General features: G+C 39.1%; 1 protein-coding gene across 21 annotated transcripts in view; it reads right to left on the bottom strand.

The window, feature by feature from the left end:
* The window catches only part of NIN (ninein), a 102768-nt gene that overhangs the window by 24196 nt on the left and 64900 nt on the right, over positions 1-13672 (bottom strand). For 14 of the 21 annotated variants that reach the window (XR_010943032.1, XR_010943059.1, XM_067736173.1 and 11 more), the window contains 7 exons: positions 12908-13046; positions 10924-11105; positions 9320-9825; positions 6253-8397; positions 4829-4954; positions 4651-4720; positions 2434-2649 (listed from right to left, as the gene is read on the bottom strand). Coding sequence is in view for 19 of the 21 variants with exons in the window: in XM_067736173.1 (XP_067592274.1) it covers positions 2434-2649; positions 4651-4720; positions 4829-4954; positions 6253-8397; positions 9320-9825; positions 10924-11105; positions 12908-13046 (3384 nt within the window). In the remaining 2 variants the exon portion in view is untranslated. The remainder of the gene's footprint in view (positions 1-2433; positions 2650-4650; positions 4721-4828; positions 4955-6252; positions 8398-9319; positions 9826-10923; positions 11106-12907; positions 13047-13672) is intronic. The other 7 variants (XM_067736098.1, XM_067736155.1, XM_067736144.1 and 4 more) reach the window with 2 other exon arrangements.

Below are 13672 nucleotides of genomic sequence, written 5' to 3'. Positions count from 1 at the left end.
GATTTTATCTACAACAATTATTACTCTGGTGTTTGCCTAATGAAGACTTTCTATTTCCTTCTTCATACATTTATTAATTGGAATTCTCTTGTAAGGAAGAGCTGTTATTTCTCCCCCCATTATTTATGTATTCAATTTTTTTATAACAGTATGGACCTATAGATATTTATTTTATTTTGCATTTTATAATTCTTTTATGCTATGTTTTATTTTATTGATCAAATTATTCCAGCTTTGGCCATTAAGAGCTTCTTCAGGTTGTGCCCTGTCCTTTTGACATACCCCATCTTTTGGGGGGCACCTTTTTCTTTCTGACACCATGAGATGTTCCAGGCTCATCTTGAATTGACCCTGCCCCAGCCTTGGGAGCAACCATTTTTCCAAGTAGCCCGGGCTCCTCTTATACGAGAATAGTGTTTAGAAACCAAGATCTGGGTACTCGATCCATATACACACATCTACATCTCTATATCTATCTATCTGTCTATATATTAAGAAATACGAGTTTATACTAATACCTCAAATTCCAATCCAATATCAGAGGGTTCATTTTAACCTTCTCAGTTTCCCCACTTGCAACTTCCTTTTCCAAAAATGAGAAACACAGTTCTTATTATCTACACTACGCTTACTTATCTGTTCAATTCTAGTATACACAGAGTAGTTCCAGAATTACTAACATACACCCCCATGAGAAACACATTTACTCACTAGATTATTATTGCCTTTATGTACACTTCTTTTTGTCTTAACCCTACTGTATACAGTCAAGATACTAATTTCTAAATTACTTATTTTCTTCCACACTGTAGCTATGTTATCCATTTACAATACAGTTAGGTTCATTTGTTAGTGTTTGTGTTCCATTTTGGTACCCCCCCATCTTTGTTTTCTGGATTGGTTTTAATTGTGTGTTTATTTGAGGGGGTATGCGAAGAGTATGTAAAACATTACTATGGTTCTAAGCATCAGAGCTATGTGCAAATGTTCTCAGCAGTGTCACTCCCTTCCTCATTCCTTCTATCACATTCCCATTCCTCTCTTCCATCCCTTTCCCACTCGCCCTCTATAGGTAACCATCTCTTTAGTTATCTGGTTTATCATTCCCATATTTCTTTTACATAAATTTCTGTATTTCTTTTACACAAATACATGTGTATTGCCTAATATCCCCTTCTTTCTTACATGGACGGAGACATACTATCTTAGATACTCTATTGAGCTCTTCTTTTCTCACCTAACAGTATGTCCTGGAAATCATTTCACACGAAGAGATCTTTCTCATTTGTCCATTCTTTCTTTTTCTTTTTATATAGCTGTATAATACTACTCCATGTGTGGCTATACCCATCACATTTATCCAACAACTCTCTGATGTACGGGCATCTAGGTTGTTTCCAATATTTTGCAGTTACAAACAATGCTGCAATGAATAACCAACGCTTTGCGGTGAATTTTCATATTTTTAGAGGAATATCTTTAGGGTAAATTCCTAGAAGTCAGACTGCTAGGACAAAAGGTAAGTACATATGTAATTTTGTTAGATTTGCCAAATTTCCTTCCATAAATACAATATCAGTTTATATTCCAGCAGCAATGTATGAAAGTGCCTGTTTTCCCAAACCCTTGACAACAGAATATGTTGTTATATTTTTAAATTGTTGCCAATCACATAGGTGAGAAATGAGATATCAGCGTTATTTGCATTTCTAATTCTGAGTAATTTTGAACATTTTTTCAAGGTTTGAGGGCCATTTTTATCTCTTTTTTTGGTGTGTGAATTTTTGTTCATGCATTTTTTCCTATTTGGCTATCAGATTTTGCTCCTAAGCCCTTTGACTTTTAAGAGTTCTTTACATAGTAGGGATATTAGCTCCACTCTTGGTGGTATATGATGCAAATATTTTCTCCCAGTTTGTGAGCTGTCTTTTGACTTTGTTTATGGTATTTTCTTGGTCATGCAAAAATTTAAAAAATTTAATCAGGTCATTTTTTTGCCTCTAGTTTATGAGTCATAGTTACATAGCCTTTCTCTACACCAAGCCTAAAGATGAATTTGCCCAGTTTCTACTAGTACTTGAATGTTTTACCTTTTATATTTAGACTCCTAATCCAATTGGAGTTTACCCTTATGTATGGTATAAGATATGGATCTAATTTTATTTTCAGTTGTCTACCCAGTTATCTAGGCACCACTTATTAAAAACTCCATCTTTACCCCAGTGATTTGAGAAGCTACCTTTGTTATATACTAAGTTTCCATATGTATTTGGGTCTAATTCTAGACTTCTCTTCCACTTATCTGTCTATTCATGTGCGAACACCACACTGTTTTAATAATTGGGACTTTATGTATAAGAAATTAAATACAAGCATTTCTTTTATTTACTGGGATTTCCTCCAGAAAGGCTGTAGAGTGGCTGTAGACCATACCTGCACTTTACAGTGTTCCAGTTCTTCTTTTAGATTAGACTTCTCTTGTTCCCATTCCTCACATGTACTGTGTCCTGGCTCTTTATCCTTCTGACTTAGCATTTCTGCCAGACGTTGATTAACTTCTTGCAGTTCTTGCTGATTTTGAGAATTCTTTTGGCTAAGCTCCATATTTTCCAAATCCAACTGTTGGTTTTTGGTTTTTAATTCTGAAATCTAATTAAAATTGAAATAAGTCTTAAAAACTAGTTATCCTACTTCTGCTAAAAATATATTTAGAGACTAATTGTTTTACTTTCTCTATGTAAAGTTATACACACACACATTTAATAACAGAAAAAATACATACTCATTATTACAAAGTCAATCAGTTCAGAAGTGTATGAAGAAGTGACAGACACTCTGTCCAATCCCATTCCACAGGGGTAGCCACTGTTCACAGCTGGGTACGTATCCCTACAGATTGTTTTCTATGCATACACAGACCTATATACGTGTAGTTTTTTCCTTCTTTAGAACATGCTTTTTCCACTTATAATATCTTACAGGCTCTTATCTTTCCAAATCGGTGCATTCAGAAACCACCACATGCTATATTTTTAGTGGCTATAGGGCAGCGGTCGCCAACCTTTTTGGCACCAGGGACCAGTTTCATGGAAGACAATTTTTTCACGGACCTGGGCTGGGGAGGGGTGGGGGGTGGGTGGGGTCAGGGGAGGGGGATGGTTCAGGCGGTAACGCAAGTGATGGGGGGCGGCAGATGAAGCTTCACTCTCGACCAACCGCCGCTCACCTCCTGCTGTGTGCCCGGTTCCTAACAGGCTGCGGACCGGTAGTGGTCTACGGCCCAGGGGTTGGGGACCCCTGCTATAGGGTATTCCATGTATCAAGACATTCCATACTGTATTTATCCATTCCCACACTGATAGACATATAGGTTTATTATCATTTTTTCTTTTAATTATGAAGAAACAAAACAATCTTTTGGAAAATTCATTTACACATGGTAGCATTTTGTATTTAGGATCTTATTTTTGGAAGTAGGGCTGCTGGGTTAGAAGGCGTGCATATACATTACTGTTTTGATCGATATCCCCACAATGTCTTCCTCACAGACTACCAATTTATAGTCCTATCAACAATGTATGAGTATATTTGTTTCCTCAGTCCCTTTTTAATACTAGACCAGATCAATCTTTAATTTTTGCTAATCTGACAGGTGAAAAAAAGAGACTCATTTAATTTGCCCTTCCCTAATTACTAATGAGGCTAACCATCCTTTTATATGTTCTCTTCTTTTTTTCTGACTTGACCAATCATATAAATTATTCACTTTTCTACTCCATTTTGCAATTTGTTTGTAACAGTACAGAATATATTTTGGACGTTAACACCTTGTCTATTTCAAGTGCTGAAAATAGTCTTTTCCCAGGATGTCCTTGTCTTTTGACTGTTTCAGATAGATTCTCAAATGGCTTTTCCCCACACAATTGCATATTGTTGAGATTATATAAATTGGGCACTGAACGGCACAAGCTATCTAAATAAATCATAATTCTGTGAAAATATACACAGATTAACTAGTATTCTATATCTGTAAAATGCTGTTCTTAACTTTCTGCTTTTAATTGTGGTGAGGAAAGAGGAAGGAGCTAACATGAATCAAAACCACATGTGGGGACCTCCCTGGTGGTCCAGCGGATAAGACTGTGCACTCCCAATGCAGGGGGCCCTGGTTCGATCCCTGGTCGGGGAACTAGATGCATGCATGCTGCAACTAAGGAGTCTGCATGCTGGCAACAAAGATCCCGTGTGCTGTAACTAAGACCTGGTGCAGCCAAAATAAATAAATATTTTTTTTAAAAAAGCCATCTGCTACAAAGAGCACAACTGAATCTAATTAAAAACAAAACAAAACAAAACCAACATAGAGCTAGTATTTCACAGGTTCGGTTTTAGAGGTTATCACCTCCCCACTCCCACTGATTATAAAGCTAGTATTCAGCACCAGAGTCTAGAAATAATATATATATTATTATATTCACAAAAAACAGAAACCTAGTTTAGAATTAGCATGAGGTGAGTTTCCATTTTGAAACTCAGGATTTACAACCTTACCATTATTAGCTATGTTTCCAGTAGCATGTGCTGTAAATTTCAAATTTAAAAAAAGAAAATTTTAGAATCAGGAAACATTGGGAAATATTCTCTCCTTACCTGTTTCTTTAAATTTTCAACCATCTTCTGAACTGCAGCTTTTTCCTGTTTTACGGTTTCTATTTTTTGCCTAAAGGGACAATGAAAATATAACTTAAGAGTTAGGCTTTAACAGTTGAAGTAAAATAGCTTTAGTCCTCACAAAAATGCCTTAAGAACATTTAAATATATGTCTTACCACATTTCTTCCTGAGATCCATTTAATTTCCCTAATTTCAGGTTAGAAATGCTGTCTTCTTCATTTAAAGTAGTAATTTCATTTCTCAAAATAGAATTCTCCTCTTGAAGCTTCTCAGATTCATATCTGAAGTACAGAGATTTTTAAAAAATAGTTATAACAAGGCAGTCATCTGGCATCTTTGGAAAATACTTTATAGTAACTTCCAATTAAACACGTACTCCATGCCAGTTAAAAAGAAAAGCCTAAATTAGTAGTCTCTTGGTGCTTGGAAATCAAGCTACGACATATTGACTCATTTCTTTTGGGATGTAAGAATTTCACTAAAAGACATTAGGGAAGTGTGACTGAAACACCTGAGCATGGAGACAGAAAGGAGACTCAATGCCCATCCTGGTTGCTGACTTTCTCAGTGGCAAGCATATGCTTTGAGCAAATTATTTATTTCAGTCTGAAGTCCTGCCTGCTCCTAAAAGACAAAAGCCATATTACTAAGCTGTATGAGCTTCAGTTTTAAACCCCAGGGTACCTAGAGAAAGAAGATTCACTACATAAATGAAAGGGCCATGTCAAAATATGTACACTAATGTTTACTTTGTGATTTCTTTCATCTCATTATGGTTTTTAGAACTAAATATGGTCTGAAGTAAAACGAGGAAAAACTACGCCGAGAATTATTTTGTTTTTTCATATCTTTAAGATATTTCAGACATGATGTAGTATTTTACAAGTTTTTTTTGGAACCAAATTTGTTAGAAGGCTATTGCAATCATATTTTATAAAGTTGAGTGAGCAGTGGTTCAAATTAGTATGATTTTTGTCTTTGTTCTTCAAGCACGTTTATTAGAATCTGATAGCTCCTCAAAAAATTATATGTTCTAAGATAAATTTCCAATGTTTACAGAATATCAGCCTGCACTTCAAGTGATATAAGTGAAAAACTATAAGCCATGAGACACAACACTTTTTTTCTATATTAGTGTAAGAAGAGACTCCTTACCTACCAAGTGAGTTAATGATACACGAAAGGCATTCATTCTCATATAACTTGTTTCATCAAAATGAAGAAAATAACCAACATTGAGCCAAAAAAACCCCACCAAAACTATCCATCCAAATGAAGTGCTACAGAAGAGTTAAAGACTTGACATACATTGATGATGCACATGGTTAAACAACTAACACTCTCCGTCATGAACTTTCACACCCTAAATGAACGACATTTATGTCCTATAGAGGAAGCAGTTCCTCCTAGGCAGGGTTATTCTACTTGTTAATACGACACAGAAGCAGAAGGAAGTCTAAAGTACTGCTCTCTTCTTGAAGACTAACAGGTTAGTTTCTCTAGGCACAGCAAGCAGCCAAGTTAGATTTGGTGAGGTGCTCTGTGGGATTCCGTGAAGTGTAGAAGGTACATACATTACCTCAGAAGCTCAACTTTTTGCTGCATCTCACTGCACGTGATTTGCAAGTCATGCATCATTGCCTTCAGCTCTTCCTCCTTTTCTCCTTGAGAAGGTACATCTTTTTGCTTAACTAAAGCAGTGACTCTTTCCCTCAACTTTCTAGTCAGCTCCTGCAGCTTCTTTTTCTCCCGTTCTAACTCTGTGATTGTGGCCTGGCGCTGAAAATGTTTGTCCTGAAGGCTGAGGAGAGCGGTGTTTTCCTCCAGTATTACTTGGTTCTGTACTCCAGGCTTTTCTTGATGTGTCTGGAGTGTTCCATGTAGCCAGGCAATTTCATGTGCTTTTGCTTTTTCTAAGAGCTCTGTATTCTCCTGCTCTAGGTACTGGTTTTCTTGACAGTGTTCTTCTATAATATGGTGTACATTCATAATCTTTGGTACACACTCTTCCGGTGTCTGATTTAGTTCAAGGATCTTTTCATCAGGTCCGACTTCCAGGTTATCTAAATGGGCTTCCCATAAGGAGAAGCAGTCATACTGCAGCACTGCTCTTTCTTGCAGCTTCTCCATCTTGTCTTGAAGTCTCAAAACCAGAACATGCAGTTCCTCATTTTCTCTTTTGACCTCGTCATAACTCTTTTCCAGGCCAAGGAATGTTTCAGTCACTTCTTCAACTTTCTTTAGCTCATCCTGTAATCGGAACATTTCTGAAGTGAGTTCTTTGTTATTTTCTAGTGCTTCATCGTACCGCGTCTCCATCACTCTCAGCTCCTCCTGAAGACACTCATTTTCTCTACTAGCATCTTCATATAACAATTTATACTTGGCGGAAGCCTCAGGGATTCTTTCAAGCGTCTTTAATTTCTTTTTTAGCACAGAAACGTCAAAAAGTAAGTCCTGTTTCTTTTCAGAAGCTCGATCACAGTCTGCACGTAAGATCATTAGTTGTTCCTGAAGCTGGCCAATCTGATTCTTTAGGTCCCAGGTTTCAGTCCTGGTCTCCTCACTATTTTCAAGCTCAGAAAAACTCTCTATTGATGCTTCAGACTCCTCTCTTCTGACCTCCTGTCTCTGACCAGAGCTTGTCCCCGTACTTTCCAGATCCCGGACCTCATCGCCTTGCAGGTCACTTAGGACGTGCTGCATGGTTCCACCTTCTACTTGTTTCATTCGGTTTGGCAGTAAAAATGGCTCTGTTTGTTCCACGGAATTTCCAAAAAACCCAGTAGTTGGCTCATCTAAACAAGAAGACATTACCGACTCTGGCTCTAATTTTTGCAGCCTCTGTTGCAACCTAGAAATTTCAGTTGCCATTTTCACATTTTCCTTCACTGCTCGTTCATGAGCTCTTTGCAGGCTTAAGAGGACATCTCCGTTCTCTTCCAACAGCTGCTCTCCTTGCTGGAGCAGGGACATGGCTCCACTTCCTTCCACTTCCTCCCTTCCCATTGCCTGGCAGCCATTCTGAAGCCTGGAGGGAGGAGATCCCACCTGCTCCATTTCCTTAATTTTGTTCTGAAGCCTGGAGATTTCTGTGCTCATCTCAGCCCTCTCTCGATCTGCTTTCTCACAGGTCGCTTTGTAGACACTCTCCATGGCCAGAAGCTTGGACATCATTTCCTGCCTCTCCTGGTCACGTTCCCTTTCGAGCCTTTCGAGCCTCTGGCTGGCCAGCTGCTCCGAGGCGCCTGCTTGGCACAGGACCTGCTCACGGTCCTTCAGTTCTCTTTCGTGACTGCTCTTCAGCTCAAGTATCTGGCTGGACAGCAGACTTTGCTGACTTTCCGACACAGTTCTTAGATCTTCCAGGTCTTTGAGTAGCTGCTGTCTCTCAACAACCATGCTATTCAAATGTTCTGTGTATGTTTTCTCCAGCATCTCTCTCTCCTGGGTCAGGACCAGAGAAGTCGCTTTCTCTCTCTGGAGAGTCTCTTTAAGCTGCTCCTGGGCTTCTGCACACTCCTGGGTGAGCTCATCCTTCTCAAACTCCCACTGGGATCTCTCCTCGCGCTGTTGTTCCAGGACCTCCTTCAGCTCTCGGTGGTAGTGCCCCTCCAGGCTTCGCAGAGCATTTTCATATCTCTCAGCGACTTTCTGACAGTCAGCCTGAAACTGGGCTTCTATCTGAGAGGTTCTTCTATTACACTCAGTTTCCATTTTTTCCCTAAATGTGGTCAACATACAGCATTACTGAAACTGCCATCAACTCCAGAAGCAAACAAAAAACATTTTCCCATGCATAGAAGAAGCAGCCAAGCAAACAATTCAAATATTTTCTAAACATGGTCTCCACTTATTCCTATGTGATTCAGTTATACTGAGAAGGGATCTCATTTCTGAGAGCCAGTGCTGGCAGCCATAATTAATTTAAAAGACTGACTTACCTCTCTCTGCATTTGGAAGGAAAATTTAGAAACCCAGTTCTTTGGTTTACTCCCAGACGTATTTGTTTATGGATTTTTAGCAAAAACGTAGGCTGATATTTCACATTAAATGTTCAAATGCATATTAGCCTAAACCCTAATTTGGGAAATACATAAAATTCTTCCATTTTACTTAAGTAGACATTGGTGGATAAACAGTCATATAAACCACACATATTAACAAATTCATTATGTTTTGCTTTTTATTTAATAAAGTAGCACCGGGTTAAAGTATGAAGCACCAAAGCCCTGAAAAGTACCTGAGATTTCACGTGAGGAAAGTAAGCACAAAATGGTGTTTCATAACTCTGGAAGGAAATGTAACTTTGCCCAGAATCTAGCTTATAAATGGCCTTTCCCAGAAAACAGCAAGACTGAACTAGGAAGAAATCACATTTGTGATAATCTTATCCTCATCTGGAACCTTAAAAAGTACATGCCTGATACAAAAAATACTTTCCTCTTTCTAAAAAAAAGTTTCAATACCCCAAGGTAGGCTTATATCTAAACCACGGCAAAACAATCTGAAAAACTAAAAAAGAATCTAGTCAGTCAGTGGGCTATTATGTCTTCTGATTTTTCAAAGTCTCCTTAATTGACTGGGATTTCTGGTGCCCCCAAGGAATGGTGCCCCAGGTTCCTCCATTTCCCCCATTTTCTTACCTTCCCTCATGTAGTTCCCTTTGGTGTTTTTCCAAGAGCTCTTTTTGCAATTCCTCTTTCTCAAGAGTATGCTTCTCCACCAGGCTTTTCAGCTGCTCCTGGTGAACTTGTTCTAGTTCCTGAGTCAAGCTTCTCACCTTCTCTTCTGTCCAGGCACCATTTTGAATGAGTTTTTCCCTCTCTTCATTAAAGCTTTCCTCTGCCTGCTGCAGCCTAGCCCTCAGCTCCATCTCATGCTCCAGCCTCAACTCCTCCTGCAGGTGAGCCTTTTCCTCATCCCACTTCATTTCCAGTTGTTTTTTCTCCTCCTCATGTCTGCAGATAGCCGTGTGTTGTACCTCCTTGAGTACCACTGTCTGGCCCTGAAGTTCTGCAATTTCATTTTTAAGGTCACTTATTTGTTCTTCCAAGATGTGCACTTCATCCTCATACTTTTGCTTCACGTTCTCCTGCTCCTTTTTACAGGCAACCTTGGTTTCATCTAGCTGCTTTTCATAATGATGCACCTAAAGCCGGAAAGTAAAACCACCCCAATGTTATTCAACTCAAGGCCATGGAAAGGTGATGGGGCAGTAATTACTTTTCTCCTACAAGACATTCCTCAGTTTTCCCATTTTTTGTTCTAAAGTAACAATTCAAAAACACATTAAATAAGATATTTTTAAGTCAGGCATGGTTTGATTACCTTTTTAACTTGGTTGAATTTTATTAGTTTCTGAACAACCCTATTAAAACTGACTAGACCTTCACAGAGCTACCATTTGTCTCCACGGGCAAACTCAGGGCCTTAACATAGTTAATTAAATTTAAGTATTTGTTTAACACCTGTCAGGTACCCTGCAGGCCTCGTGAGGACACAAAGTTGGGTAAGACATAGCCCCTGTCATTAAGGAAAAACCACTCTAGACATGCTCATGACAACTACAAAAAAGTATACTACAAGTCAGAATAAAACATATCAAAGGTATAGGAAAAATAGTTACAATGTAACCTGGGATTCAAAGGAGGGAAAAATCACATTTGGTTGGGAGAATTCAGGAATGTAAGAGGTAGCATTTGATATAAACTCTCAAGGTTAAGTAGACTTTCAAGAGGTGGAAAGAAATAATAACACAGCACGTAATAGCATGAGCAAAAGAGGACAGTTTGATGAAGAGCAGCAAACTACCTAGTTTGGCTGGAAGATAAGGTAACTCAAATGAATGGTAAAACAGAAGACTGGAAATATAACCTAAAGCAACACGGTAAAGGGTTTTGAAGGCCAAGATTCACCTAATTTAGGAAGTAATGCTATATCAAAGGGCTTTTTAGTTTTATTAAGATGTCTTTCAATGAGTTGGAAATAATGTAATTGTCTGCAAGTTCCATGCTTGCTAGGACTGAAGGTACTACATTGTAAAGAAGCTCTCTCCTATGAGGAAAAGGCCTCACCCTTGGCCTGTGAAACCATGCTGAGGTAGTGCGTTCCTGGTAGCCAACAGGACACAAGAGGAAATGTATAGAAAGTGCTGCTCTTTGAGGAAAAAGAATTGAGAATGTCCTACATGCAAACGCTTGTCAGAGCTCAAAGAAATCAGAGAACAGGACTGATAAAAAGGTCTTACTTTATCTTCAAGCTCCAGTCTCAGGCAACACAAGTCCCTGTGATGTTGTTCTTTCATCTGTTCGATGACCAGCTCCGCCTCGATGCTCATATTCAATGGATTGCATTCTTCAGAACCAAGCCCTGAAAACACATCGGATCTGTTGACCCTGCAGCAGGTTCTTTCAATAACACAACTGGCATCTAAGGAAGGATATCCAGTTTAATTGAGGAATAATTTTTAGCTTAAATTACTACAGATGAGATCTACTAGGAAACAACAGAAGCCAAGTATTAGGGGAAACAAGAAAAAGTGAAGGTGAACAGATTCTTTCATGTACAGGCAATGTACCAAACCTTAATAGAATCCAACAAAATAGGAGGTGGGAGTAGATGTGGAAATTGTTGCTTAAAGGTGACCTCCTCCTAATGAAAATCCTGCAGAGTGAGGTAGTTAGGTCAAACCAACCAGCCTTCTTTCCATCCAATGAATACTGAGTGACAAATTAGCAGAGGGGCAATGTGGCAGGAGAATGAATGGCCAGCACACTTGCTATGCTTTGATGTGTTAACTTCATGGGTCAAGATATCCAACCCACCCCTCAACATTACAAAAGATTCAGTATTGTAATATTAATTTCCTGTAGTGCAGATAGGGCCTTACCTTAAATTATCAGCTAAAATTTTTTAAAGAATAGGGCATAGGTTAGGAACCTGGATATAGGCAGATTCGACAGAAAATTCTCGACTCATTCATATGAGTTCACCTCTGCAACTGCCCATGATGATGACTGAGAAGGACACTGAAATGTGAAGCATAAGCTGAGGGCTGAGCTAGTACAAAGACAAAATGATTACATCTACTACTACGTAGAAATCTCTTAAGGCAGGCGACACAAAAAAGCTTTTCATGTGGAGATACACAGGCAGATGCAAGAAAGAGCATAAGTCTAGCATCTGGAATTGACAGTCCTGCTTTGGGCTTTCTCTTCATCTATCATGGCACATCCCCAACTGAGAAGTGATACCTGGGGTGTAAACCACCCCAAGATGACACAGCCTCATGTACCCATGAGGAGAACTTCCAGCCCTTGGTCATCTATGGAAAAGCCCAGAAAAGCTTCTGAGATACATCATATCAGTTGGGCTCCATTCTTATACCACAGTAAGGCTACAGAGTACAGACTTAGAATCAGAGGAAAGGTGTTCAAGCCTGTCCCTGTCCCCCCCCCCATCCCTTATTTATTCCAGAATAAATAGGTAAGGAGAAGAATAAACAACCCTTGTAAGAACCTGTACTCCTGTTCCAAGGAGCAGTGGGGAAAACTACTTATGATGAAGAATTTATTATAAACCCTTTCTGAAACTGAAATTCAACACACTGGAGGAAAGGGGCAGGATGCCAGGAGGGAGGAAAAGAGCTGATAATGAATGTAGGAGGGTTCCCAAATGACTCTGCCTTCCAACCTTGCGACTCAAAATCCTCCTCAAAGGTACAGGCAACCAAGGTTTATTTATCTTATTTGTTGTTTTGCAGACATTTAGCACAGCCAGCATAAGGAAATCAAATTTTGTGGTTTCTGGCTGGCTCGCTCTCCAAAACACTGTCATACCAGTTAGGCACTCTTTTAGAAAGGGAGGATTCAGCAATAACTCAGTGACTGAATTCTAACACTCCCAAGGCCTGGATTCTCAGACTTGTGGCCAGTTTTTTTTTTTTTTTAAACGAAGCAAATATCCTTGTGGTTTGATTTTTCCATTTCTTTGTTGATGCATATAAAAATCAGATGGAAATACTCTCATAAAGACTTCAAGGACAAATGAAAAAACAGACCACAAGTGAAACAGCTCAAGAAAACAGCACTGCCAAAGTCTTTTTTTTTTGACGGGGGGAGGGCTGGGGTGGGGTGGGATTGCCAACATTTTGCAATTCTACATTCAACCACGGTTTTAAAAACAAAAGTCAAAGGCAGAGACTCTGAAAAGATGGCGTCTGAATGGCTTACCCTGGTCAGGCTCGACGCAACCACTGTTAATATCAAGTTCTTCTGATGGTGAGTTTTTCGAGGGAAGTCTGAGCACTTTGCCTTGTGCACGATATTCTTCCAGCTCAGACTGGAGTTCATCTACTTGGTCTTGTAATAGCTGGAGTTTAAAAACCAATACAAGTCTTAGATGTGATGTCAAAAACACAAGCAACAAACGAAAAAATAAATAAACTGTACATCATCAAAATTAAAAACTTTTGTGCTTCAAAGGATACCAACAAGAAAGTAAAAACACAACCCACAGAATGGGAGAAAAGTTTTTGTAAATTATATATCTGATAAGGGACTTGCTTGTAGAATATATAAAGAACTATTACAACTTAATAATAAAAAGACAAATAACACATTTCAATATTCAACAAAGGATCCAAAGACACATTTCTCCAAAGAAGATAAGCAAATGAAAAGATACTCAGTGTTATTAGCCATCAGGGAAATGCAAATCAAACTCACAATGAGATACCACTTAATACCCACTAGGATGGCTAAAATAAAAAAGACATACATGTATCCCCATATCCCCTCCTTCTTGAGCCTCCCTCCGTATCCCACCCCTCTAGGTGGTCACAAAGCACTGAGCTGATCTCCCTGTGCTATGCAGCTGCTTCCCACTAGCTATCTATTTTACATTTGGTAGTGTATATATGTGCATACCACTCTCTCACTTCGGCCCAGCTTCCCCTCCCCCACGTGTCCTCAAGTCCATTTTCTACATCTGTATCT

The sequence above is a fragment of the Pseudorca crassidens genome, chromosome 1 (assembly GCF_039906515.1).
Source record: "Pseudorca crassidens isolate mPseCra1 chromosome 1, mPseCra1.hap1, whole genome shotgun sequence".
In the NCBI taxonomy this organism is placed as follows: Eukaryota; Metazoa; Chordata; class Mammalia; order Artiodactyla; family Delphinidae; genus Pseudorca; species Pseudorca crassidens.
This window is presented reverse-complemented; position numbering and strand designations above follow the sequence as displayed.